Source organism: Callorhinchus milii, unplaced genomic scaffold (genome assembly GCF_018977255.1).
Source record: "Callorhinchus milii isolate IMCB2004 unplaced genomic scaffold, IMCB_Cmil_1.0 Scaffold4, whole genome shotgun sequence".
In the NCBI taxonomy this organism is placed as follows: domain Eukaryota; kingdom Metazoa; phylum Chordata; class Chondrichthyes; order Chimaeriformes; family Callorhinchidae; genus Callorhinchus; species Callorhinchus milii.
Window position 1 is genome coordinate 1,937,712 of NW_024704745.1, and position 25,898 is coordinate 1,963,609.

The 25,898-nt window shown below is 49.3% G+C and overlaps 1 protein-coding gene and 2 non-coding genes across 4 annotated transcripts in view; all 3 read left to right on the top strand.

Moving 5' to 3' along the window:
• usp25 (ubiquitin specific peptidase 25) overlaps positions 1 to 25,280 on the top strand; it is a 64,445-nt gene extending 39,165 nt beyond the window's left edge. The window contains exons 18-24 of one of the 2 annotated variants that reach the window (XM_042333915.1): positions 9,782 to 9,877; positions 14,441 to 14,619; positions 15,852 to 15,930; positions 16,882 to 16,961; positions 22,026 to 22,149; positions 23,699 to 23,894; positions 25,069 to 25,280. In XM_042333915.1, coding sequence (XP_042189849.1) covers positions 9,782 to 9,877; positions 14,441 to 14,619; positions 15,852 to 15,930; positions 16,882 to 16,961; positions 22,026 to 22,149; positions 23,699 to 23,894; positions 25,069 to 25,244 — 930 coding nt within the window. In that variant the 3' untranslated portion in view covers positions 25,245 to 25,280. The remainder of the gene's footprint in view (positions 1 to 9,781; positions 9,878 to 14,440; positions 14,620 to 15,851; positions 15,931 to 16,881; positions 16,962 to 22,025; positions 22,150 to 23,698; positions 23,895 to 25,068) is intronic. The other variant, XM_042333916.1, reaches the window with a different exon arrangement.
• trnas-cga lies at positions 17,243 to 17,316 on the top strand. Its single transcript has one exon. It is a non-coding gene; the product is annotated as a tRNA-Ser (tRNA).
• Positions 22,388 to 22,460, top strand: trnam-cau. The gene has a single exon. It is a non-coding gene; the product is annotated as a tRNA-Met (tRNA).
• Positions 25,281 to 25,898: the final 618 nt, after the last annotated feature.

Sequence of the window (25,898 nt, forward strand, 5' to 3'; positions counted from 1 at the left end):
CTATTGCAACCTTGGCCTCTGGGCAGTGAAATGTTTGACTTGGGGACGGTTTTATGTGCTGTAGAGCAGGCGGTGGGTTTACAGACTAGTCCTCGTCAAGTCTCTTATTCACTGATCTGGTCAACTGAACCGAGTCGCTGCACGAGAGTGCAAGACGTGGGCATTCTGGAAGGTTGAGATCAAATGGGCCATGGAGCTGTGTTCATCTGGACCTGTCTTATGGTCTTAAACAACAGCAGTAACAAATTACACTTGTACAGCGCCCTTCACGTCGGAAAGATCTTCCCAGGGCCCCGGACAGTTGGGGGTTTTGTGGACCCGAGCTGGGAGTTAGGTGTCAGGAGGGGTGGAGGGCAGTGTGGGGTGGGTGGTGGGAGGTTGGTTGAAGGCACTTTTGAAGAGGAAGGTCTTTAGACGGGATTTGAAGGAGACAAGAGAGGGGGGTGAGGCGGAGGGATTACAGGATAGAGTTCCAGAGTGTGTGGAGGCAGAGAGGCTGAATACCTGACCACCAGTGGTGGTGGGAAGTGCGGGGGACCTGAAGCAGGCCGGTGTCCGACAAGCAGAGGGAGCGGACAGGCTGATGTGGGGTTAGGAGGTCGGAGAGGTGGGTGATGGGGAGCAACTCCGTGGAGGGCTTTGAAGGTGATTCCTACTGAGGAAAGCAGAGGAAATATGGCTGAGCATGATAGTTCCCTCAGTTCCTTTTGCCTCTCCTTTGCTAATAACTCATGCTGGTCTCGTGTCTCCTTAGGCTGCACTCTTCTGTTGTAAATGTGTTTCGTACCATTAAACTGCTCTCCTCCAGTTGCTCCTTTGCCAGGAGAAGACACTGGTAGGGGGATCCGTGAAACCTCCAGCACAGTGTTTTTAATCTTACGCTCCGGCCTCCCCTGTTCGTCCATCTCCGCCCTCCTCCGCTCCACCATCGGTGGCTGCACCTTCAGCCTCCACGCCCCGAAACTCTGGAACTCTCTCCCTCAATCCCTCCGCCTCGCCCCCTCCCTCCCCACTTTCAAATCCCGCCTAAAGACCTTCCTTGTTTGATCGTGCGTCACCTTCCCCCCCCTCCCTCTCCCCCTGGCTCGGGGTCAGACTCCACCACTGTCAAGTGCTCCGGGACCCTACCCCACGTGAAGGGTATGATATAAATACAAGTTGTTGACGTTGAAGTGGCGAGAAAGGCATGCCACGGTGTAGGGATAGAGCACAACTCACAGGACGTAATCACAAGGCTCGTACAAAACACCGTTACGGTTTTCCTGAGAGTGTGGGGTACAGCTCTGCAGTCTGCTCCGGCAATGGCCCTGTAGTGTTCTAAGGTACAGCAAGGTTATTCAAAAGAAAAATAATAATAATTTGGTCACTCAATCCACGACTGTTTGTGGGATGCCGCTGTGCGCAATTGGCTGCCGCGTTTCGCCGACAAAATACAGAGTCGATTCACTTTACGGAATATTCTGTGAAGCGTTTTGAGACGTCTCGAAGACGTGATAAGGCGCTGTATCAAATGCAAGGATTATATATTGATTTATTTATTGAGTGATTGATTGATTGGTAGCTAAGGGGAATATGTGGATGTCATTCATCTGACATAAGAGGAATGAATATATCTTTGTCACTCAGTCTGTGCTTTTTGTGTGTTTTACATATACAGTCGGCCAAAGGAAGAACGAGGAGGGTTAGAGGAGAATATTTTGCTCAATAATCAGTAATGTAAAGCGACAAGACAAAAAAACTGTCTGTAGTGAGGAAGGCATTGGTGGAAGATCCCAGCGACAACAATGACAGGTCTCCATTGGGGGAAGAGGGGACCACTTCTATATACAGTGAACCTCACATAAGTTGGGACCATACATTTAATACGACTTATGCCAAGTATGAGTGATGTCAACTTGCTTAGAATACACCACTGATGATAATACTTGCATTTGATTTATCAGCGAATCATGTCTTCGAGATGTCTCAAAGCACTTCACCGAATAACTATATTATAGAGTGAATTGACTATATTTTGTGGGCGAAACACGGCAGCACAGCAGCGTCCTATAAACAGCCGTGGATTGAGTGACCAATTTATTATTTGTTTTTTGTGAAGGGATTATTGCCCCCACGGAAAGCAAACCGTCAATCGACTAAGAACCAGGTTCCTATTTACTGCTAGGTCAACAGTAGGTGTGTGGAGTAAGGAAACTTAGCCAATGTTTCACCCTGCCTGGGAATCAAACCTAGGTCTTCTCACTTGCAAGGCGAGTGCTCTAACCACTATAGTGCAGGACTCCACTATATAATATAAATTCAGTAACGTGACTTGGGCAGATGTACGACTCAGGCGATTATTCGATTTTATTCAGATCAGACTTATGCGAGTTTTACTGTATATCAGCAACAGACGGCTAGCGATGGGATCCAAACTGCAACCCTAGTCTCAATCCCTTCAAAAAAAAATCACTTCAAAAAATAATAATAATAATTTGGTCACTCAATCCACGGCTGTTTGTGGAACGCTGCTGTGCGCAATCGGCTGCCGCATTTCACCCACAAAATGCACAGTCACTACACTTTAGAGTATATTCTGTGAAGCGCTTTGAAACGTCTCGAAAACGTGATAAGGCGTTCTGTCAATTGCAAGGATTATTATCGCTTTTATGTTTGGGGAAGGGGAGGGTGTGCGTTCTGAATTTCAACAACGCAGCTTGGTTGGAATCCCAAACATTTTTTTTTTTTAACAGGTTTGATTTGAACAGCAAAGTTGTTTTGTGATGTGTACCTACCCTGCCCTGTGTTCTCCTGTATTTTGCTACCATTAAAAGATGACCCTGGTGGTGTTAAAGAACAAGTCCTGTGATGCCGTTGTGTTCCTTCAAGTGTGACGTCCCCTCTCAGTGTTGCACTGTTGCCTTTGTTGAGTGTCTGCCTCCTTTCCCTTGACTTTGGGGCTCGCGGATAACGGGATTGAGAAATCCCGTTCTTTTTTTTTTGAAAAAAAAAGGGTTTTCTGTGAAGTTGACTTGGGAATACGGGATTGTTTTCGGAGCGGAGATCTCAGTGGTTAGAGCACTCGCCTCTCAAGCCAGAGGACCTGGGTTCGATTCCCGGACAGGGCGAAATTTTGGGCAAGTTCCCTTACTCCACGCACACGCCTCTGTTTACCCAGCGGTAAGAAGGAACCCGGTTGATAGTTGATTGGCGGATCGCTTTTCCGGGGAAAAAATAATCCTTCNAAAAAATAAATAATAATTTGGTCACTCAACCCACGACTGTTTGTGGGACGCTGCTGTGTGCAATTGACTGCCGCGTTTTGCCCACAAATATACAGTCAAAACAGTGCATTTTGTGAAGTGCTTTGAGACATTCTAGAAGATGTGATAAGGCACTATATCAAATGCAAGGATTATTATTAGATCTCTTGGGTACAATCCCTTGAATTGGAGTGTCTGCCTATTGCTTAATTAAAAAATAACATCAAATGCACAAAGTTTCAAAGTTATTTCAAACTGTCCGGCAGTGAGACAGAAACCAGCCATTGGGTTTGGAAATTGGATTATTATAGGGTTACCAGGGTTGAGGGACTTCAGTTATGTGGAAAGATTAGAGAAGATGGGATCATTCTCCCCAGAGCAGAGGAGGTTAAGGGGAGATTTAAAACTTGAGGGGTTTTGATAGAGTCGCTAAGAAAAAACTGTTTCCACTGGTGGGCAACCGGGTCGTTAATAGGAGGACACAGACTTAAGATAATTGGCAAAAGAACCAGAGGGGAAACTAGGAGAAATATTTTTACGCAGCGAGTTGCTATGGTCTAGAACAAAATGGCAAATGCAAAGATTCTTAGTATTATTATTTTAACTTCAGCATTGACACCGAAAGAGTGTAAGTTTTTAAAAACTGTCTGGTAGGGGTGGGGTGAGGTGTGTGTGTGAGGGAGGGAGGGAGGGAGGGAGGGAGAGGATGGAAATTGAGGGGGAGCTTGGAGAGAGGGGTGGGGGGGGGGGGTACAGAAGGAGAGAGAAGAGAGTGGATGCAGGCTGTGGGTTTTTTGCCGTCATAGTGGAATAAAGTTTTTAATCCAGAGAGGTAAAGCAGTCACCAAATTGAACAGCCTGTCAAACTACTACTAATAATCCTTGCATCGGATATAGCGCCTTATCAAGTGCTTGAGACATCTCAAAGCGCTTCACGGAATACAATTGTATACCTTGTGGGCGAAACGCGGCAGCCAGTTGCGCACGGCAGTGTCCCACCAACAGTCGGGGATTGAGCGAGCAATTTCTTCTTATTTTATGACCCCCCGGAAAGTGTTCCGCCAATCGACTTAACAACCGGGTGCTTTCCTACTTCCTGACAGGTAAACAGAGGGGCGGGCGTGGAGTGAGGAAACCTGCCCTACGGTTTCGCCCTGACCCGCCGGGGAATTGAACCCGGGGTCCTCTCGCTTGCGAGGCTGTAGCTTCTTGGCGAGAGCACTCGCCTCGGTCGCAAATGAATTTCGCAGTGCATCTACAGATGAATTATTAATCGGTGCCTGTAAACTCGAGGAAGCTCAGGGGCTGGGGCAGCAGTCCGTGTTTTCCACTTCCACCCTCTACCCAAGGTAGTGAACTGATCCAGAGTCGATTGTAATTTGCCCGCATGTCTCTACACGAGTGCGTACGTGCGTGCGTTCTGGGTGCATTAAGCACTCGTGGAGTCCTGTAGCTCAGTGGTTAGAGCACTCGCCTCACAAGCGAGAGGACCCGGGTTCGATTCCCGGGCAGGGGGCGAAACGTTGAGCAAGTTTCCTTACTCCACGCACACACACACGCGCCTCTGTTTACCTCGCCGTAAGCAGGAACCCGGTTGTTGTGGATCGACGGATCGCTTTTCCGGGGTGGGGTGGGGATGGGGGGAGTAATAATTCCTTCCAAAAATAATAATAATAATAATAATACTAAATTAGTCGCCTCAATCCACGGCTGTTTGTGTGGACGCTGCTGTGCGCAATTGGCTGCCCGCGTTTCGCCCACAAAATGTACACCCAATTCGCTTTACCGTGTGAAGCGTCTTGAGATATTTCGATAACGTTTTAAGGCGCCGTATCCAATGCAAGGATTATTATTGTTATTAGGACCTTGCAACTGGGTGGCGCTCTCTTACTGAGGTTTTTCTTTTGGTCCTGTAAACGATGCCACCCGATTCTAACCACTGTGCGGCGCTGTGCAGAGTTGCAGTAAAATCTTTCCTGCGCTGCAGCTCTCAGTTCGCTATCGAGCAGCGTAGGTGGGCAGGGTCGCGGCTTGCGATTCACCCCCAACGTTCCTACTTGTACCCCCTGATGCAGTAATTTCCCGAACAGTTGGAGCGGGCTTACGAACCTCAGATAAATTGACCGCGGCCGTTTGTAATAATGATATAATAATCCTCGCATCACGTCTTCGAGACGTCTCAAAGCGCTTCACAGAATCTACTGGAAAGTGTAGTAACTGTATGTTTTGTGGGCGAAACGCGGTAGCGAATTGGCGCACAGCGGCGTCCCACAAACGGTGGTGGATTGAGTGACCAAATTATTATTTTTATTACCCCCGGAAAAGCGAACCGCCGTTCGACTAACAACCGGGTTCCTACTCACCCCCGGGTAAACAGAGGCGTGTGTGTGTGTGTGTAAGTAAAGAAACTTGTCCAACGTCTCGCCCTGCCCGGGAATCGAACCTAGATCCTCTCGCTTGCGAGGCGAGCGCTCACTAACCACTGAGCTACGGGACTCCATTCCACTTCGTATTTGTCAGTTGACGGTTTCTGCCGCCAACCGGCCGTTCATTTATTTCATGGCTGTTTGTGGGACGTCGCTGCCGCGGTTGCTCGAGAAAACCGCGTAGTTAACCCACCTCACAGTAAATCTTGTCAAGCGCCTTGGAACGTCCGGCTGATGTGAAAGGCGCTAGAGCTAATGCAAGGATTATAACAAACAATGACTGCCGTTGCTGAGAAAAAACGCACACAAAGGGAGAATTGGGGGAATTCTTTCTAGCCAGTTTCTGCAGTCGCTACGCGTGACGCCGATTGCCTGTGAAATGCTTTGCGATGTTGGGAGCGGACTCACAATCCCTGGATAGTGGAGCCCTGTAGCTCAGCGGTTAGAGCGCTCGCCTCGCAAGCGAGAGGACCGGGGTTCAATTCCCAGGGCAGGTCGAAACGTTGGGCAAGTTTCCTTACTCCACACACACTCTTGTTTACCTAGTAGTAAGTAGGAACCAGGTTGTTATTCGATTTGCCAATCGCTTTTCCAGGGGTAATAATCCCTTCAAAGATTAAAAAAAATATAATAATTATTTGGTCACTTCAATGACTGTGGGACGCTGCTGTGCGCAATTGGCTGCCACATTTCGCCCACTAAACATACAGTCAATCCACTACGGCATTTTCTGTGAAGCGGATTGAGACGTGTCAAAGACGTGATAAGGCGCTATATTAATATCAAGGATTACTGTTGTTATTATTTTCTGCAGTTTATCCGTAGCCCCGCTGGGCAGAACAGTCGTGTTTGTAAGATCATAAGACCATAAAACGTAGGAGCAGGAGTAGGCCATTCGGCCCCTCGAGCCTGCCCCGCCATTCAATAAGATCATGGCTGATCTTCTAACCTAATTCCACTTACCCGCCCTATCCCCATATCTCTTAATCCCTCTGTCCTTTAGATATCTATCAACCTCAGTCTTGAATATGTTCAAGGACTAAGCATCCACAGCCTTCTGGGGCAGAGAAGTCCACAGATTCACTACCCTCTGAGTGAAGAAACGTTTCCTCAACTCTATTCTAAAAGGCTGACCCTTAATCTTGAGACTATGACCCCTAGTTTTAGATTCTCCAACCAGGGGAAACAGTCTCTCCCTCTCTACCGTGTCAAGACCCTTAAGAATCTTATAGATTTCTATAAGATCACCTCTAATTCTATATTCTAGAGAATATAAGCCTAGTTTATTCAACCTCTCCTCATGGGTCAACACCCCTCATCCCAGGAACCAACCTAGTGAATCTACTCTGCACCCCCTCTAAGGCGAGTATGTCCTTTCTTAAATAAGGAGACCAAAACTGCACACAATATTCTAGGTCCGGTCTACAACTACAGCAAGACTTCCCTACTCTTGCACTCAAACCCTTTGGCAACGAATGCCAACATGGCATTAGCCCTTCCTAGTTGCTTGCCATACCTACATACTAACTTTTTGTGACTGGTGTACAAGGACACCCAAATCCCTCTGAACTCAAACACGACCCAATCTCTCCCACCCTCTAGAAAATAACCTGCTTTTCTATTTTTACTACCGAGGTGAATAACTTCACACTTCCCCACGTTACACTCCAATACTGTACTGAGATGGCTGGCAGCCCTCGAATGAAGGGAAACCACTCCTTTTGCTTCTAGTAAATTCTGCTGAGATTACGGTGACTCTGCAGCAAATATATCTTGTGTTTAAGCTATTTCGCAAACCCTAAAAGTATCTTCTTCCCAGCACCACAGCCTAACATTCCCCCTCCTTCTTCCCCACCCTGACAATCAACTCAAAACAGGTTGTGGGTTCAAGCCCCACGTCTAACTTTGAACTCGTATGGACTTAAACTGACATTCCAATGCAGTTGTCGGGAGGTGCCGCCCTTCAGATAAGACATTAAACCGAGGTCCCTTCAGTCTTTTCGGATGGATGTTAAAGATCCTATGGTACTACTCGAAACGAGAAGGGAGTTTCTCTTTCCCGGTATCCTGGCCAAGAAAATTGGTCATGTTTGTGGGAGGCTGCTGTGCGCAAACTGGTTGCCACATTCACCCACCAAACTATGCAGTTAACCCACTTTACAGTGAATCCTGTGAAGCGACTTGAGGTGTTCAGCTGATGTGAAAGGTGCTAGATCAAATGCAAGGATTATTGTTAACTGTCACTGGCGTGTGTCTTCGCAACTGTAATTCACGAGTGTGTATTCACTAAAAGAATGCACACAAAGGGAGAGATTGGCGGAATTAGTTTTATACACAGATGCAGTGTGATTGGGACATGGGATGCGCTAAATAAAAACTTTGTGAAGGGTGCTATATAAATGCAAGTTGTTGTTACTTTAAAAAAATGGGCCACTCAATCCACGATTGTTTGTGCGACGCTGTTGTGCGCAATTGGCTGCCGTGTCTCGCCACCAAAATACACAGTGAATTCGCTTTACAGTATATTCTGTGAAGCGCTTTGAGGTGGGAGAAGATAAAGCAAAGTGTTTTCCCAAATCCCGTAAACCAATCCCGTCCCCCAAACGTTCACACACAAAATATACGGTCAATTAATAATAAAATAATAATCCTTGCCTTATTACTTCTTCGAGAAGTCTCAAAGCACTTCACAACATGCTGCAAAGTGAATCGAGTGTATATTTTGTGGGGGAAACGTGTACAGCACGTCGCACAAACGGCCGTGGATTGAGTGACCAAATTATTATTGTAAAGTATACATTCGCTGTGTATATATATATCCTGTGAAGCGCTTTGAGAGGTCTTGAAGACGAGAAGACGCTCTTATCAAATCCAAGGATTATTATTATTAATAGTACGTAATGTAAAGTGGCTGAAGTTTACTGGAAAGATTGTAGCTGCTGGCAGCTTGTGTTCAGGCCGTCCGCTGTGCAGCTCGTGGGGAGGAGAATGCGCAATCATAATAATAATAATGTGCAATCTTGGCAGCCCACACCCACACCAGGCAGCAGTGGTGTGTGGTTTCCTGTTCAAAGCGATATGGTTAGCACCAGTGGGTTTCGCAACTTGTTCTGCCTTCCTGTGTTTTTGTGGGTATTTGTGTGTGTATGTTGTGGATGCTTGGTTGTGTGTGTGTGTGTCTGTGCGCACACTGTATGTGTGTGTTCTTTGTGAGTATGTGTGTGTGTGTGGATGGATGTTTTGTGTGTGTGTGTGTTGGGTGGGGTGGGTGTGCGTGTGTCCGTATGGATTGAATGAATCCTGCTCCAAACTCTGAAACGTAAACCTATGGACCTATTGGAGACTTGTGAATTTCCGGAGAATGCATCGGTTTGCACTTGATCCCATACCTTACCTTGACTTCAGAGAGCCGTGAAAAATAATGCTAGTCTTAGATATTTTATGCGCGAGCATTTCAAATCAAAACTCGCTCTTCACTGCTATCTCATTTGACGTTAGTGTAGCATTAAATTTAAGACTATTTAGAGTAAGTGGAGTGCTGTAGCTCATTGGTTAGAGCGCTCGCCTCGCAAGCGAGAGGACCTGGGTCCGATTCCCGGGCAGGGGGCGAAACATTGGGCAAGTTTCCTTACTCCACACACACACACGCACACACACACGCCTCTGTTTACCCAGCAGTAAGTAGGAACCCGGTTGATAGTCGATTGGCGGATCGCTTCTCCGGAGGTAATAATTCCTTCAAAATCAAAAATAAAATAACAAAAATAATTTGGTCACTTCAATCCACGACTGTTTGTGCTGCCGCCTCTCGCCCACAAACCACACAGTCATTTCACTTTGTGGTATATATAACCTGTGAAGCGCTTTGAGACGTCTTGAAGACGTGACGAGGAGCTGTATCAAATGCAAGGATTATTATTTTTATTAAGTGGGTGTGGGGGGATTTTTTTTATCTAGGCGCTGCGTGTGTGCGTTCGCGGGTGCGCGAGCCTGTGGAAGAGACCGTTTCAGTTTTCGACAAGATAAAAAAAAGCATAATTTCACTTGATTTGACTGTCCTTTCTGTGTCCTCTCGCCTATACAACCTCCATTCCTCTCCTCTCTCATTGCCAGACTCTGCTGACACCAACCATGCAAGGCATTATCATGGCTATAGATAAAGCCAGGCATGTGTCTGAGAAACATGGGCCCGAAGCAGGGTTTTTCAAGGTACATGTGAACTCCCTCTATTTCATTCAGTGTGTGTGTCTACACCGCCTGCTGCCTGCCGTGTGCTGACTCATTGCTGCCTTGTGCCTTCATCACTGCGCACTTGAAGGAGCTGGTCTCTCCCTCGTCCTCGAAATCATAAAACACTGTGTAGTAGTTATAATAATCCTGGCATTTGATACAGCGCCTCATCGCATCTTCGAGACGTCTCAAAGCGCTTCACAGAATATACTGTCAAGTGAACTGACTGTGTAGTTTGTGGGCGAAACGCGGCAACCAATTGAGCCCAGCGGCGTCCCATGAAACAGTCGTCTCGAAGACGCGATATGGCGCAATGTGGCACGCAAGGACTATTATTATTACTTCGGAAACATGCTAAAAATCGGGCCTTAATTCGGGAGTTGGGTCCTTTTAAAGAACTGCGGAAAACCGGCTTCTAAATTAAGAGGCGATTCAAAGACTTCACCCAACTTCTGAATCCTAAAAACCTGGACGTAATTGAAGGTCACAGCTCCTTTAATCCGCTTGGCGTTCATTCCTTATAACCCGCTGCCTCACTTGAATCCGCTGAATGTTTCGGAAAAGCTACAGGGAAAGGAGAGTGTCATGTGTTGGCTGATTCCATGGGATTTGTGCTGTTTGCTGCATTGGTGTCTTTATGATTGGGTTTTGGTGTCGGGGGTTTTGTAGGGGAGGGAGAGGGTGTTAACCTTTCTGAATTTATTTCCCGTTAGATTAACCTGCTCAATCCACGAAAGGGTTGCTGTTATTAATAGGCGTGTGGCTAGGCTCGGAAATTGGATTAAAAGATGCGCCATGGTCTAATAGACTAGCGGGAACAGGCTGGATGGACTGAATGGCCTCCTCCTGTTCCTGCTATTGAACAGGAGGAATATTTTCCATCAGGATCAGTGAGCGGTTCTGACTGGAATGAAGCTGTGCGCGTGCGTGATAGAGCTGGCGGGGTGGGGATTGGATGATAGCTGGCTTTCAGCAGAACCTTTCCTTGTCCCCGACCCACAATCTGATCTGCCGCTTTGTGTGCCACGTCAGTCTAACCCTGGCAGTTTCTGTCTTGCCTCGGCACCACCCGACCTCTCCGACCTCCTCACTCCCCAATCCACCACCTCCGCTCGACTGGCACCGGCCTCCTGCTCGTCCGTCGCACCCTCCGCCCCACCATCGGAGGTCGCGCTTTCAGCCACTACACCCCGAAACTCTGGAACACTCTCCCTCAATCCCTCCGCCTTGCCACCTCCCCTGTTTCAAGTCCCGCCTGAAAACTTTCCTCTTCGCCCGTGCTTACGGCCACCTACGCCCCCCCACCACCCCCCACCACCGGCTCGGAGTCAAGCTCCGCCACTGTTAAGCGCTACCTGCTCGGAGGGCGCTGTATAAGTGCCAGTTGTTGTTGTTGTACTGTGACTGATGAGCAGTACTGGATGACTTGGAATGCCCGAGAGAGTGCGAGCGAGAGAGAGAGAGCACTCGACTGGACTCCTGAAATATTCCCCTGCATTGTCGTATGTTTTATTTGCTCCGAATGATTGTCGGTCCGACACAGAGAGTTGTTACGTTCCGGAAAGCACTGCCTGAAAGGGTGGTGGAAACCGATCCAATAGCAACTTTCCAAAGGGAATTGGGTAGGTACTTGAGGAGGAAACATTTGCAAGGATTTGAGGCAAGAGCGGGGGGGGGAGTGGGGACTGATTGGGCAGCTCTTCCAAAGAGCCAGCACAGGCACGAAGGGCCGAACGGCCTCCTTCTGTGCTGAAATATTCTATGATTCTGTCCGGTGGAAGCGAACCAGAGCAAAGGGATTGTCATCTCAAAATCAACGCCAAGCTGGTTAGAAGTCAAACCGGAAGATATCAAGTCCCACAGAGAGCTGGTGAGAATGTGGAGGCCTGATATATTTGGGTTTTTTATAGGGGAGATGGATCAATTCACCAGGAAGTAAGGTGATTAAAAAGGAGCATGTAGGGTACAACAACAACATAGGCAGGGAAATGAGATTAAAACATCAGTGATGACCTAACAAATGTTTGCCCCCAGTCAATTCACTTTACAGTATATTCTGTGAAACACTTTGAAACGTCTCGAAGACGTGATGAGGCGCTGTATCAAATGCAAGGATTCTTATCATTATTGGTGAAACAACTGACGGCTCATCGTCCAGACCTGGAAGGGCAGACCAGTCACTGGGGGAAGGAAATCCTCCCACTCAGCTTCTGTTAACCCTGCAAGCCAAAGCCCTAAGGGGTAGATACGGTAGTCCTAGCTGGACAAGCCCTAGTTACCCTGAGATGCTAAGGGTGGAATGGAACTTCTCTCTGCTCTCACCACAATTATTGAGAGAAGATAGAGCTGGTCAAAATGATGAGCGGTTTTGACAGGGGTGAGTAGGGAGCGACTATTTCCATTGTCTGTGAGTCGATAGGTCATTTAGGAGTGAAATCGGGAGCCAAGTTTTGCTCCAAAGGGTAGTGGAAATCCGGAACTCTCTCCAAGGCTGAGGATTATGGCTGGATCCATTCACATCCTCAAAATGGAGGGATGGATATTTGTTAGGTCAGGGTATCAAGGGATACGGGGAAAAGGCAGGTAATTGGAGTTTTAGTACAGATTAGCCATGATCTAACAGACTGGCAGAACAGGCTCGAGGGGCTGAATGGCCTCCTCCTGTTCCTATGTTCCAGGTTACCTCCTCAATTCTCTCTGATCCGCTGCCAATACTGTAAAGGAAGTGGCCTAGGAGTTTTTATATAAAAAAACACCCAGAGGGTTATAAGGAAATGGGTTTTCCTGACCAAAAAATCGCTGGCTAGCATCCACAACAGCTTTTAAAAGGAAATTAGACAAATGCTTGACAAAGGAAAATACGAAAGGGTGCATGGCGGGTGGGGTGGAGGTTGAGGGTTGTGGGAGAGAGTGGGGAGGAGAGGGAAGGGATGGGCCGGGAACAAGACTGAACAGAGAGCCTGTGGAGACTGCATGATGGAATAACGTCTTAGAATCGTAGAGTTATACAACACAGAAGAAGGTCATTTGGCCCATCGTGTCCGTGTCGGATCTTTAAAGAGCTGTCCAAATTAGTCCCCACTCCCCCGCTCTGTCTCCCCATAGCCCTGCAAATTTGCCCTCCCCAAATATCTATCTATTCACTTCACATTGTATCCTGTGAAGGCGCTTTGAGGTGTCTCAACGACGTGATAAGGCGCCATATCAAATGCATCATATATATCATATATATATCAGATTATGAATAATAATATTTAATAATAATAATTAATTATAAATAATAATCATTATAAATAATAATCATTATAAATAATAATTAATAATAATAATTCTGGCAGCATTCTTATGGTCTTGCGATCCCTCACTGCAGCTGATTTGACCTGGGAGACGAGGTTTGTTCAAGTTTGCAAGATTTTTGTTTTGCTAAGGTTTGCCGAGTTCCTCCGAGCTGCAAACTCCTCTCCAAGTCTTTGTTGGGGACTCTTGAGCATGTTGAAGGTTTCCCAGTCCTGTAGCTCAGTGGTTAGAGCACTCGCTTTGCAAGTGAGAGACCTGAGTTCAATTCCAGGCAGAGGGCCAAACCTTGGGCAAGTTTCCTTACTCCACACAGAGCCTAATAATAATCCCTCCAAAACCAAAACAATAATAAATCGGTCATTTTCAATCTACGACTGTTTGTGGGACATTGCTGTGCGCAATTGGCTGCCGCGTTCGCCCACAAATATAGTCAATTCACTTTACAGTGTGTTCTGTGAAGCACTTTGGGACGTCCTCCTGACGTGAAAAGCGCTATATCAAATGCAAGGATTATTATTATTATTATTAGACACCCGGCTGACACACCTTCCCCCACCAACTCCCCCGCCCAAAAAAACCTCCAAGTGCATGGGATTGGATAGGTACTTGAAAAGAAAAAACTTGGGCAGCTCTTTCAAAGAGCCGGCACAGGCACGATGGGCCGAATGGCCTCCTTCTGTGCTGTAATATTCTACGATTCTAAGAGCTACAGGATAGGAGAACTGTAGCTCAGTGGTTAGAGAGTTTGCCTCTCAAGCGAGAGGACCCGGGTTTGATTCCCGGGTAGGGTGAAACATTGGCACGTTTCCTTACCCCACACACGCGCCTCTGTTTACCCAGCAGTAAGTAGGAACTCGGTTTTTATTTGATTGGCGGATCGCTTTTCCAGGCGTAGCAATCTCTTCAAAAAATAATAATGATTTGGTCACTCAATCCACGGCTGTTTGTGGGGAACGCTGCTGTGCGCAATTGGCTGCTGCGTTTCGCCCACAAAATATACAGTCAATTCACTTTACAGCATATCCTGTGAAGCGCTTTGAGACGTCTCGAAGACGCGATAAGGCGCTGTATCAAATGCAAGGATTATTATTATTATTGCTGGGAGGTGGGCGGGAGCAGTGGATTGATTGTGGGAAGTGCTGTCCTGTTTGGTTGAAGTGTTTAGCGAGGTCCCAACTGTCTCTACCACCCACCCCCACCCCCACCCAGTGAACCAACCTCCTGTCCGGGTGAATGTCTCCCCAGGCGTTCACGGCAGAGCACTCCCGCCTGGTGAGGCTGGCACAGGAAGACACCGCCCCCGGGAACGACAACCGGCTCAAACACGTGGTGGTCTACTTCCTGCACAACCAAACGCCCAACAAAGTCATCGAGAGGACCCTGCTGGAGCAGTTTGCTGATCGCAACCTTGGCTTTGATGAACGGTAACTCACCTGCGTCTGTGCGCAATCTTGTGCTGCTGTCTTTCGCCCACAAAACACACACGGTCGTCCACTTTATAGTATATCCTCAGAAGCGCTTTGAGACGTCTCGAAGACGTGATGAGGCGCTGTATCAAATACAAGGATTATTATTATTACTACTATTACATTTGTTTTGGTCGAATCGCTTAAGATGGTTATAAGTCACACCCGTTTCCCCGTTCCTCCTTCCGCGCCCACACCCCCCCTCCCCCATGGCCTCTTGGTGTCTGTGCCAACAAAAGTGCTCAGCACACGGAAGGAGGTCCCTGGAGCTATCTACTCCAGGAGTCCTGTAGCTCAGTGGTTAGAGTGCTCGCCTCACAAGCGAGAGGACCTGAGTTTGATTCCCGGCAGGGTGAAACGTTGGGCAAGTTTCCTTACTCGGCACACACGCGCCTGATAATAATCCCTCGAGAAAAAAAAGAACGATAAATTTGTCACTCAATCCACGGCTGTTTGTGGGACGCAATTGGCTGCCGCGTTTCGCCCACAAAATATACAGTCAATTCACTTCACCGGATATTCTGTGAAGGGCTTTGAGACGTCTCGAAGACGTGATAAGGCGCTGTATCAAATGCAAGTATGATTATTCTTATTCTTACTCTAATCCCATTCCCCACCTCTCTTTCACAACATGTCTGAATCAACAACAGCAGCAAAATACATTTACACAGCGCCTTTCAAATCAGGGTGACATCCCAAGGCACTGGACAGTCGGAAAAGGATTCGGAACATATCTTGTGCATATTAATCCATTGCAAATGCAAATGTTTCCTGCTGGGCAAACAGCAACTGCTAACGAGTTAATAGTGGTCTAATGATTATTATAATCCTTATAATCCTGAAAGTGCTGTCTTCCCCAACTTGGAGCTCTTGACTCCAATTTCACTGAGATCCTATTGTCCGATCCCACTGATAGTCTGGAACGCACCGCCTGAAAGAAAAGGGGGTGGAAACAGATTCAATTACAACTTTCAAAAGGGAATTGGATAGTTACTTGAAGAGGAAAGGATTGTGAGGATAGGCGGAAAGAGCGGGGTGGGGGATTGGGGAATAATGGGGTAGCTCTTCCAAAGAGCTGGCACAGGCGCGATGGGCTGAATGGCCTCCTTCTTCTGTGCTGTAATATTCTATGATTCCGTTCTGTCCACTCGTGGATCCCGTGAACGTTTCTCATTGTGAATCTTTTCCAGGTGTCTCAGTGTCATGAGAGTCGCCCAATCCAAACTGGAGCTGATCAAACCCAAGGAGATGAGCATGGAAGAGTATGAGGTGAGACTTGGGTGGGGTGGTTGGAGGGAGGGCTGGTGGGAGGGGATGGAGGGAGGGTGTTCCAAAGCGAGGGGGGAGATAGAGGATATCCAAAACCCAGGGTAGGATCCTTAACGAGAGTGGAGCTTAGAGGAGCACCCAACCCAAAATGGGGATGAAATTGGCTGATGATCTCCCTCGTTGGCTCGACCCTTACGGTGGTGTTCACCGTCCATTTCCGCTGTGGAGCAAGTGAAATTATTTTTCAGGCAAACGTTACGATGATGATGATAAGGTCGCATCAAGTACTATCCTGTAGGGTATTGGTTAGAGGGCTCGTGCCGCGTGCGAGAGGACCTGGATTTGATTCCTGGGCAGGGCAAAACGTTTGGGGCAAGTTTCCTTACTCCACACGCCTCGAAGTAGGCTGTTAGTCGATTGGCGGATCATTTTTCCAAAGGTAATAATCCCTTTTTAAAAAAAATGATTATCATTTGGTCACTTCAATCCATGACTGTTTGTGGGACGCTGCTGTGCGCAATTGGCTGCCGCGTTTTATCCCCCAAATATACAGTCAGTTCACTCTACAGTATATTCCGTGAAGCGCTTTGAGAGGTCTCAAAGACGTGATAAGGAGCTATAATCAAATGCAAGGTTTTATTATTATTATTATTTGATATAGCGCCTTTCACGTCAGGAGGGAACCTCAAAGCGCTTCAAAGGATTCCCTGCAAAGTGTAGTGACCGTGTCATTCGTGGGTGAATTCCGAGACACTTTGAAATGTTTTCCTGCCGTAATGGCCCCCCACCCACTCCCCCCATACACATTTCGCCCACAAAACGCACAGTCACTGCACTTTGCAGTGTATCCTGTGAAGCTCTTTGAGGACTTCAAAGACGTGATAAGGCATGATATCAAAGGCAAGGATTATAAAGTGTCTGATGTGTGTGTGTCTGGGTGTATTCCTGCAGAGATGGCACAGAGAGTACAAATTGTTTCGCGAGACGAGTGTGTGCATTCTGATCGGCTTGGAGCTGTTCCAGAAGAAAAGGTAAGTGTTTGGCGGGCCGGTGGGTGGGACTGTGCTTTGAGCCGGGTTGTTATCTTGCGCTTCGTCCACTCCCTCGCAACTGAGAACGGTGGGACTATGAATTCGATGACATCTTTCGAGAGCGAAGTAGATAGATATTTCGGGGAGGACAAATTTGCAGGGCTATAGGGAGAGAGGGGGGAGGAGTGGGATTAATTCGGACAGCTCTTTCAAAGAGCTGCCACGGACACGATAGGGCCGAATGGCTTCCTTCTGTGCTGTATAATTCTATGATTCTATGGAGCCCTGTAGCTCAGGGGTCAGAGCGCTCGCCTCGAAAGCGAGAGGACCTGGGTTCGATTCCCGGGCAGGACGAAACGTTGGGCAAGTTTCCGTACTTCACCACACACGCCTCTGCTTACCCAGCAGTCAGTAGGAACACAGTTGTTAGTCGATTGGCGGATCGCTTTTCATTCTAAAAAAATAATAAAAATTTGGTCACGCAGTCCACGACTGTTTGTGGGACGCTGCTGTGCGCGATTGGCTGCCGCGTTTCGCCCACAACATATACAGCCAATTCACTTCACAGTATATCCTGTGAAGCTCCTTGAGACGTCTCGAAGACGTGATAAGATGCTATATCAAATGCAAGTATTATTATTATGCAATTTTACAGCACACAAGGAGAGTGTTTGGCCTATTGTACCTGCGGTGGACTCCATTTAATCCCATTTCTTTTGTCCTCACTCTCCCCCCACCCCCACCAAACTATCTACCCGTACTCTTATATCTTTCCTGCTCAAGTGTTTGCCTGATCCTCTTTTTAATAGGTGACGTCCTGGTTAACTGGACAATATTTTTGCCTTCTGCAAATCGACTTGAAAAGAAGGATCAACATTCCAGGGCTGGGTGGGTGGGTGGGTTGGGGGGGGGGGGGAGAGAGAGACGATGGGTTAAATTGGCACTTGCTCTATCACCAGCTGCATGGGAACAGGACCAACTCCCAGTACAATGCACTCAATGGCTTTCTATAAACCTCCCTCCCTGCTCAGTCTTTAACCCCTGCTCCCACATATCGTGGGAGAAACACACAGAAAAGACAGAGTGAAAGAAAGGCACAGAGGGAGAGAGACAGACAGAGAGAGAAAGACAGACAAAGAAAAAGATAGAGAGACAGAGAAAAAGACAAAGAGAGAATAACAGAGAGAGAGAGACAAAGAAAGAGAAAGACAGACAGACAGAGAGAGAGAGACGGACAGAGAGAAAAAGACAAAGCGAGAGAGACAGAGAGAAAGAAAGCGAGAGAGAGAAAGACAAAGAGAAAGACATGAGAGAAAGAAAAATGTAGAGAGAAGAGAGAGGTACAAAAAAGAGCGAAAGGTACAAAAAGAGAGGAACGAGAGAGCGAGAGAAAAAAAACGCTGCATTGTCAAAGATGTCGTCGTTCGGATGAGACGTTAAACTCGGCTCCTCTCTGCCTGTGTAGACGGCGGTAAGGGATGTTTCTCAGGTATCCTGGCAGACTGTTCCCCACCAGATCAATGAATGAATGAATTAATCAATCATTGACTTCACGACTGTACCTGGGAACTTGGGAGAGCCGTGTTCGTTGACAAACACAGTCGCTTTGACACTTGACAGTAAAGTGCGTTGAGAGGGGTTTCAACGCGGTGGGGAAGCTCCTATACACTTCACGCTGGCGGCGTGATAAAGTGGGGGATCCCGAATATAAGCTCTCCCTCCAGTTCCTAGCCTCGGTTTACCCATCAGGAACCCGCTTGTCCGTCGATTCCAGAGGTAATAATCTTTCCCGCCCCCATTCCCCCCCAAAATAATAATAATTTGGTCACTTCAATCCACGACTGTTTGCGGGACCATTGCTGTGCGCGATTGGCTGCCGTGTTTCGCCCCTAGAGTAACACAGTCGGTTCACTCGACAGTATATTCCGTGAAGCGCTTTGAGATGTCGGGAAGACCCTGATAAGGCGCTGTGTCAAATGCCAGGGTCGCCGTGCGTGTGAGCGAAGGGATTGGGGGGGCAGCTCCGCGCGCGTCTCTGCTGAGATTTTCTGGCACGGGCAACCCTCAAGTGCTGGCTTCAAAGAGGCAGATCGAACGAGTGCCCGTCAGGCTGGTCTGTCTGCCCAGCAAACAGCCTGGAGACCACGGTCTGTTGTTCGTTTCCATCTGATGGCACATGCCCTTTGCCCTGTCCCCACTCGGGAGGTTTGTCCGTCTCCCCAGCAACTGGGCACGAGTTCACTTGCGTTCACTCTTACCTGTGCGGGTATGTGTTTGTGTTTGAGTCTGCGTGAGTCTGCATTTATTTTTATTTTTCTGGCGGTCAGCCGGGTGTCCTGACACACGCGGAAACCCATCACCGTTGCTTAAGGTTCTCCAAACCGAACTGAGAATAGATTGTTGGAATGGAACGTGCTCTCTCTCTCTCTCCCTGGAGGGACGCATACTGCTTACCTGATTTCGGGAAAGTATTAGGCGCAGGTTGGCAAGAGCCAAGGCTTGGGGGAACCTCAGAGTGTGCGTTGGCGGTAACTGCTGGAGGCTAACCAGCTAAAACCACATAGCTCACCACTCAGAGCACTGTCTGGCAAGTTTTCCCACTGCTTGTCCAGCTAGGACCACCCTACCCGTTAACAGGAGCGGAGTTGAATAACAGTAAGAGCTGAGAGTGCGTTGGGGGCGTAACTGCAAGTACGTGACTGTGTGTACTCTGACTCTGTGTGTTTATGTACATATCTGTCTGTGTGTCTGTGTATGTGTGTCTGTTTGTGTGTGTTCATGTCTGTGTATGTGTGTGTTTGTCTTGATTCCCCGCTGATTCTCCCTGAACTGGGCTTTTCTTTGTCCGACCCAGGAATTCACTCCGGGAAGCAATGTAGCTCCTCACCTCTCTGACCAGGAGGCTCCTCGTAAAAACAGTACTGAGAAAAGACTCGGCGAGCGTTTCATGGCAATTGTAGCACGAGACAAGGCTGTTTCCAACACCCACATCGCAGCGAATGTCTCTGGCGTGTTTGCCTCCCCCACTGGAGTTTCCTAACCCTGTTACCTTACTCTGCCTTGTCCTGGTGCTCGCTTCCCCACTGGAGCTCTCTACTCTAACCCCATTCCCTGCTCTCTCTCTCTCTCTCTCCCCATCGTGTCTGTGCTGGGGTTCGCTCCCCCCACTGGAGCTCTCTACTCTAACCCCCATTCCCCTGCTCTCTCTCTCTCTCTCTCTCCCCATCGTATCTGTGCTAGGGTTCGCTCCCCCCACTGGAGCTCTCTACTCTAACCCCATTCCCTGCTCTCTCTCTCTCTCTCTCTCTCTCTCTCCCCATCGTGTCGGTGCTGGGGTTCGCTTCCCCACTGGAGCTCTCTACTCTAACCCCCATTCCCCTGCTCTCTCTCTCTCCCCATCGTGTCGGTGCTGGGGCTCACTCCCCCCACTGGAGCTGTCTACTCTAACCCCATTCCCCTGCTCGCTCTCTCTCCCCATCGTGTCTGTCCTGGTGCTCACTCTCCCACTGGAGCTCTCTACTCTAACCCCATTCCCTGCTCTTTCTCTCTCCCCATCGTGTTTGTGCTTGGGCTCGCTCCTCCACTGGAGCTCTCTACTCTCTATTCCCTTTTCCTTGATCTTTTCTATATACCCTCTTGTATTTTGCCTCTTTAAAAGTCTTATCCATTTGGGCAGCTGATAAATGTGGGCGATATTAGACACACGATATTAGATGATCTTGCAGTTGCCCCTTGAAAAAGTAGCGCGGGGTTAGGGGTGGGGTGCGGTGGGGGGAGGAACGAGAGAGAGAGATGAGGAAGAAATTATTTGCTGCTAGAAAATAATATCTGGGGATAGATACCGTGTAGAGTTTGGGACACAACATGTCAAGCGATTGCCAGGATGGTGGAAGGCGAACGAGATGGACTTGAGTCTGCTTTCACCTGCAAAGAACTTGAATTTTTATAATGTCCAATTGTGACAAAATGTCTCAAAACGCTTTCCTCTTAATTCGTGCCTAATGTAGTGACTGTTTTTGTAGGCGATTGCAGGAGCCATTTTACACAGAGCAGCGTTCCCACAACCAGCCAGCAGAACATGCAGCTGGAACTTTCATTTACAACCACAATAATCATATGATAATAATAATTCCTGCGTTTGATATAGCACTTGATCACGTCTTCGAGACGTTTCAAAGCGCTTCACAGAATATAATGTCCTTCGGTGTGATATAGCGCCGTATCCCATTATCGAGACATCTCAAAATGCTTCACAGGAATCGCTGTAAATTATAGTGACTGTTTGCAAGCTCAGGCAGGAGCCAAGTTGCACACAGCAACGACCCATTAAAAAAAACCATGAAGCGAATGATAAGGTTTATTTGGGGAATTTTTGGCCAGGAAACTCCCTTCTCCTTTCCAGTTGTCCTGTGGGATCTTTAACGTCCACAGGCAGACGTGACCTTGGTTTACTGTTTTATCTGTCCACGCACAATATGCAGTCACTTTTAACTATTCATAGACAAGGTTTTTTTTTTGGGTCGGCCGGGTGGGTGTCTGACACACTGGGAAACCCATCACCGTTGCTTAAGAGTCTCCAAGCTGAGAATTTCATGCCATCCCACCCACACACGGAAATCCCAGAGATAGATTGTCGGAATGGAATGCGTTCTCTCTCTCTCTGTCTGTCTCTCGCTAAGACCACCCTCCCCGTTAGGGCTTTGGCTGCAGGGTTAACAGGAGCTGAGGGGGATGTTGTATAGACACCACATACAATCACTACACTTGACAGCAATTCCATTTGAGACGGTTTGACCCGATCGGCGCTAATTCCTTCAAAAAAAAATTAATAGTAATAAATCGGTCACTTCAGCCCACGACTGTTTGCGGGACGCTGCTGTGCGCGAGTGTCTGCCGCGTTTGGCCCACAAAATACACGGCCGATTCATTTGACAGTCTATTCAGCGAAGCGCCCTGAGGCGTCGCGAAGACGTGAGGAATCGCTGCATCAAAGGCCAGGATTATTATCAGGTCGAAAGCTTGATTGATTATTATTATTGATCCTGTATCGGTTGTTATTTTCAGCTGCAGCGAGGCATTGCTTTACCTCGTCCACGCTTACCAGTGCAACAAGGAGCTGCTGTCCAGGGGCTCGTACAGAGGACACAACGAGTACCTGATAGCGCATTACAGACGAGAGTGCCTGCTGGTGAGTACACCTCGACGCTAAGGCATTTTGTCTGGAAGGCTTTGCCTTATTTGCTGGAGCAGTGCTGTTTCACTAAGACTCTCAGGCGCTCTGAGCCGCACTGTTAAGCGCTCTGAGACGCTACCCCACATGGATAAATATAATTGCCACCCGTCTGGCTGTCGGGAATAACGTACAGTACAATGTGGTGCAACCCCTTCATAGCGCAGTATCCCTAATCCTAATAATGTATACTTGGAGCCCTGTAGCTCAGTGGTTAAAGCGCTCGCCTCATAAGTGAGGGACCTGGGTTCGATTCCCGGGCAGGGCGAAACGTTGGGCAAGTTGTGCGCAATTGGCTGCCGCGTTTCGCCCACAAAATACAGACGATTCACTTTACAGTGTATCCTGTGAAGCGCTTTGAGTCGTCTCTTTGACCGAGCCTTCAGCTCCCCTCTCGACTCTCTTCCCCCTTCTCGCTCCCTCCCATCCTTCCCCTCACCCTGACCATTTCCCCCCCCCTCGCTCCCTCCCCTCCCCTGACCATTTCCGCCCTGCTCGGGTTATGACCCAACTGTGCAGCGCCTTGGGACGTCCTCCTGACGTGAAAGGCGCTTTATAAATGGAATCTTGTTGTTGTTGTTGTCTCGAAGACGTGATGAGACGCCGTATCAAATGCCAGGATTATTATTATCATATAGAGAGAGGGAGACAGAGAGAGATGGGGTGAAACTTGCAACGTGCGCAACTTGAAGCCTTAAAGGTGGATGTGAGATCAAACAGTGTCGTGAAGATGTCGTCAGTTCCACTGGGCGGGTTAGCAATAGCAGGGCAGGGTCTTTAACTGCCATCCGAACAAGCGGACAGGGGCTCCAGTTTGACATCTTATCTGAATCGTGGGATAGAGCCGGTTGGCAAGAGCCGCGGCTTATGGGGTGGGGGGGGGAAACCCCATAGTGTGTGTTGGGGGGGTAACACCTGGAGGAGTCTAACCAGTTAAAACCAAATGGCTCACCATTGAGAGAGCTGTCTGGCAAGCTTTCCCGCTGCTTGTCCAACTCGGACCACCCTACCCGGTAGGGGTTTGGCTTGCAGGGTTAACAGGAGCCGAGTTGAGTAAGAATAAGAGCTGAGTAGGGTGGGCGTTGTGCGGTGGGGGGGGTAAGAGGACTTTGTAAACAACAACAACAAATTCCATTTACACAGCACCTTTCGCGTCAGGAGGATTTCCCAATGCGCTGCACAGTCAGGGATCCACACCCGAGCTGGTGGTTGGGATCAGGAGGGGGTGTAGGGTGGGTTAGGGGTAGGAGAGTGACCGAAGGACCTCCGAAGAAGAGGGTCTTGAGACTGGTCTTGAAGGAGGCAAGGGATGGGGCGACTGTGGAATGAAGTTCCAGAGGGTGGGTGGAGTGGGGGGGCAGAAAGGTTGAAGGCCCGACAACCAAGGGCAGGGAGGGGAAGGGGTAGGGGGAGCGTGAAGCTGGCCGGAGCCCCGCTGAGCGGAGGGTTACTTCTTTGTCGTCGGGCTCATGCCCCTCTCTCCTCTCCGGGCTCTGCGGGGCGACAGAAGCTGAATGAAGAAGCGGCATCCCTGTTCGAGTCGGGGGACGAGCGAGAGGTGGAGGACGGGCTGAGCATCATGAATGAGCTGGTGGTGCCCTGCCTGCCCCTGCTGCTGGCGGACGACCTGGAGGACAAGGACATCGCCGCGGTGGAGGACATGAGGAACCGGTGGTGCTCCTACCTGGGGCAGGAGATGGAACGTAAGCGCTGGAGCCCGGCGAGGAGATGCGCAACCGAACCTCGTACTGTTCTCTCCAACGGACGACCTAACCCTCCCTAGCGCTGTTCGTGGGCAGAACAAAATGGTTGGGGGCGCATGAGGGGGTGTTTGACCGCAGGCAGGGTAAAATAGGAAGGTCTTCAGGCGCCACCTGAAGATGGGGGAAGGCGGGAAGGGGCAAGGCCTTTGAGGGATTGAGGGAGAGAGCGTTTCAGAGTTTCGGGACGCAGCAGCTGAAAAGCTCGGCCGCCGAGGGCGGAACGGGGGACAAGCAGGAGGCCGGAGCCGGTCGAGCGGAGGAAGCGGGTTGTGGGTTGGCAGTGGGAGGTGTGGGTAAAGCAGGTCGGAGAGGCAGGGAGGTGCCAGGGCACGAAGGGATTTGAAGACGAGTGTGAGAGGATCTCGAAATTCCCCCGTTCGGCGATAGGGAGCCAGTGGAGCCTGGCGAGGGCTGGGGTGATGGGGTACGGGGTTTAGGGGGTGTGATAGGGAGCCAGTGGAGCCTGGCGAGGGCTGGGGTGATGGGGTACGGGGTTTAGGGGGTGTGATAGGGAACCAGGGGCTCCAATGTAATCCGTCCACATGTTATGGCCCTTGTAACATCGAAACGTTCCAGAAGCGCTTTGCAGATAATTGCTAGCAAGTGTAGTGACTGTATTTTGCTGTTGATCTGATTTACATTTCTCCTCCCGTTCCCCTCCTCTTCCTTCCTCTTCCTTGAATTTTCTCTCTCTTCTCCTCTCCCTCCCTCTCTCCCTCCCTCCCTCCCTCCCTCCCTCCCTCCCTCCCTCCCTCCCTCCCTCCCTCCCTCTCATTCACTCTCTCTCACGCTCTCTCTGCCTCCCTTTCTTCCTCTCTCTCCCACTTTCTCTGTTCTCCTCTCTCCCACTCTCTCACCCCCTCTCCCATTCTCTCCCTCCCTCTCTCCCACCCTCTCCCTCTCTCCCACTCTACCCCCCTCCCACCCTCCCTCCCCCCCCCTCTCTCCTTTTCTACTTTTCCCCCCAATTTCTCTCTACCTCTCTACCCTTTCCCCCCCTCCATCCCCCACTCCTCCTCCCCCCCCCACCCCACCTCACCTCTGTCCCTCTTCTACCCTTTCCTCGCTCCTCCCCCACCCCCCCCATCTCTCCCCTGCCCCTCCACCCTCACAGCCACTCTACAGGAGAAGCTGACCGACTTCCTACCCAAGTTGCTGGACTGCTCGACGGAGATCAAAGCTTTCCGGGACCCGCCGAGGCTGCCCTGCCTCTCCACCCACGAGCTATGCGAACGCTTCTCCCAAGCCCTGGCACAGCCACAGGCCCGAGCCCCGGCAGACGGCAGATAAAAGCAGACAACACACCCCCCCCATCCCCCTCTACACCCCACTCCCCGTACCCCCCCCTCGCCGCCCCCCAACCCCACGCCACTCCACCATCAGCACCACCCTCCCTCACTCCCGACCTCACCTATTCCTCATCCCGGAGCACGTCACCAACAACGGAAAACTTTTATTTCTCTCTCTTTCTCTCTCTCTCTCTCTGCTTTGGTTTTTTCCCCCCCCCACCACTTTCCCCCCCCAAAAGAAATGTAAAAAAAACCCTTGCCTTTCTATTGTGGGGGTTTGCTTGCTGCTATAGATTTTCTCTCTCTATATATATATATTATATATTATATTATATGTGTGTGTGTGTAATATATACACGCGCACACATATAAAACAACACACATTGAATTGGCGCAAACATCCAGACGTTGAAGAGAGCGAGGCTGTGGCGGGGTGGGGGGGGGCTGGGGGGGGAGCGGGAGACGGAATTTGAGTGCGCAAGATTGCAACTCGCATGTGCAGACGAATGCTTTGACCTCCATTGGGAGCTTGAGGATGTTGGGGGAGTGTGTGCGTGTGTGTGTGCGTGTGCGTGTGCGTGTGTGCGCGTGGGGCAGAAGGGAGGGAGGGGGTTTGGGGGGGTTGCAATTATTGGAGGGAGGGAGGGAAGGAATG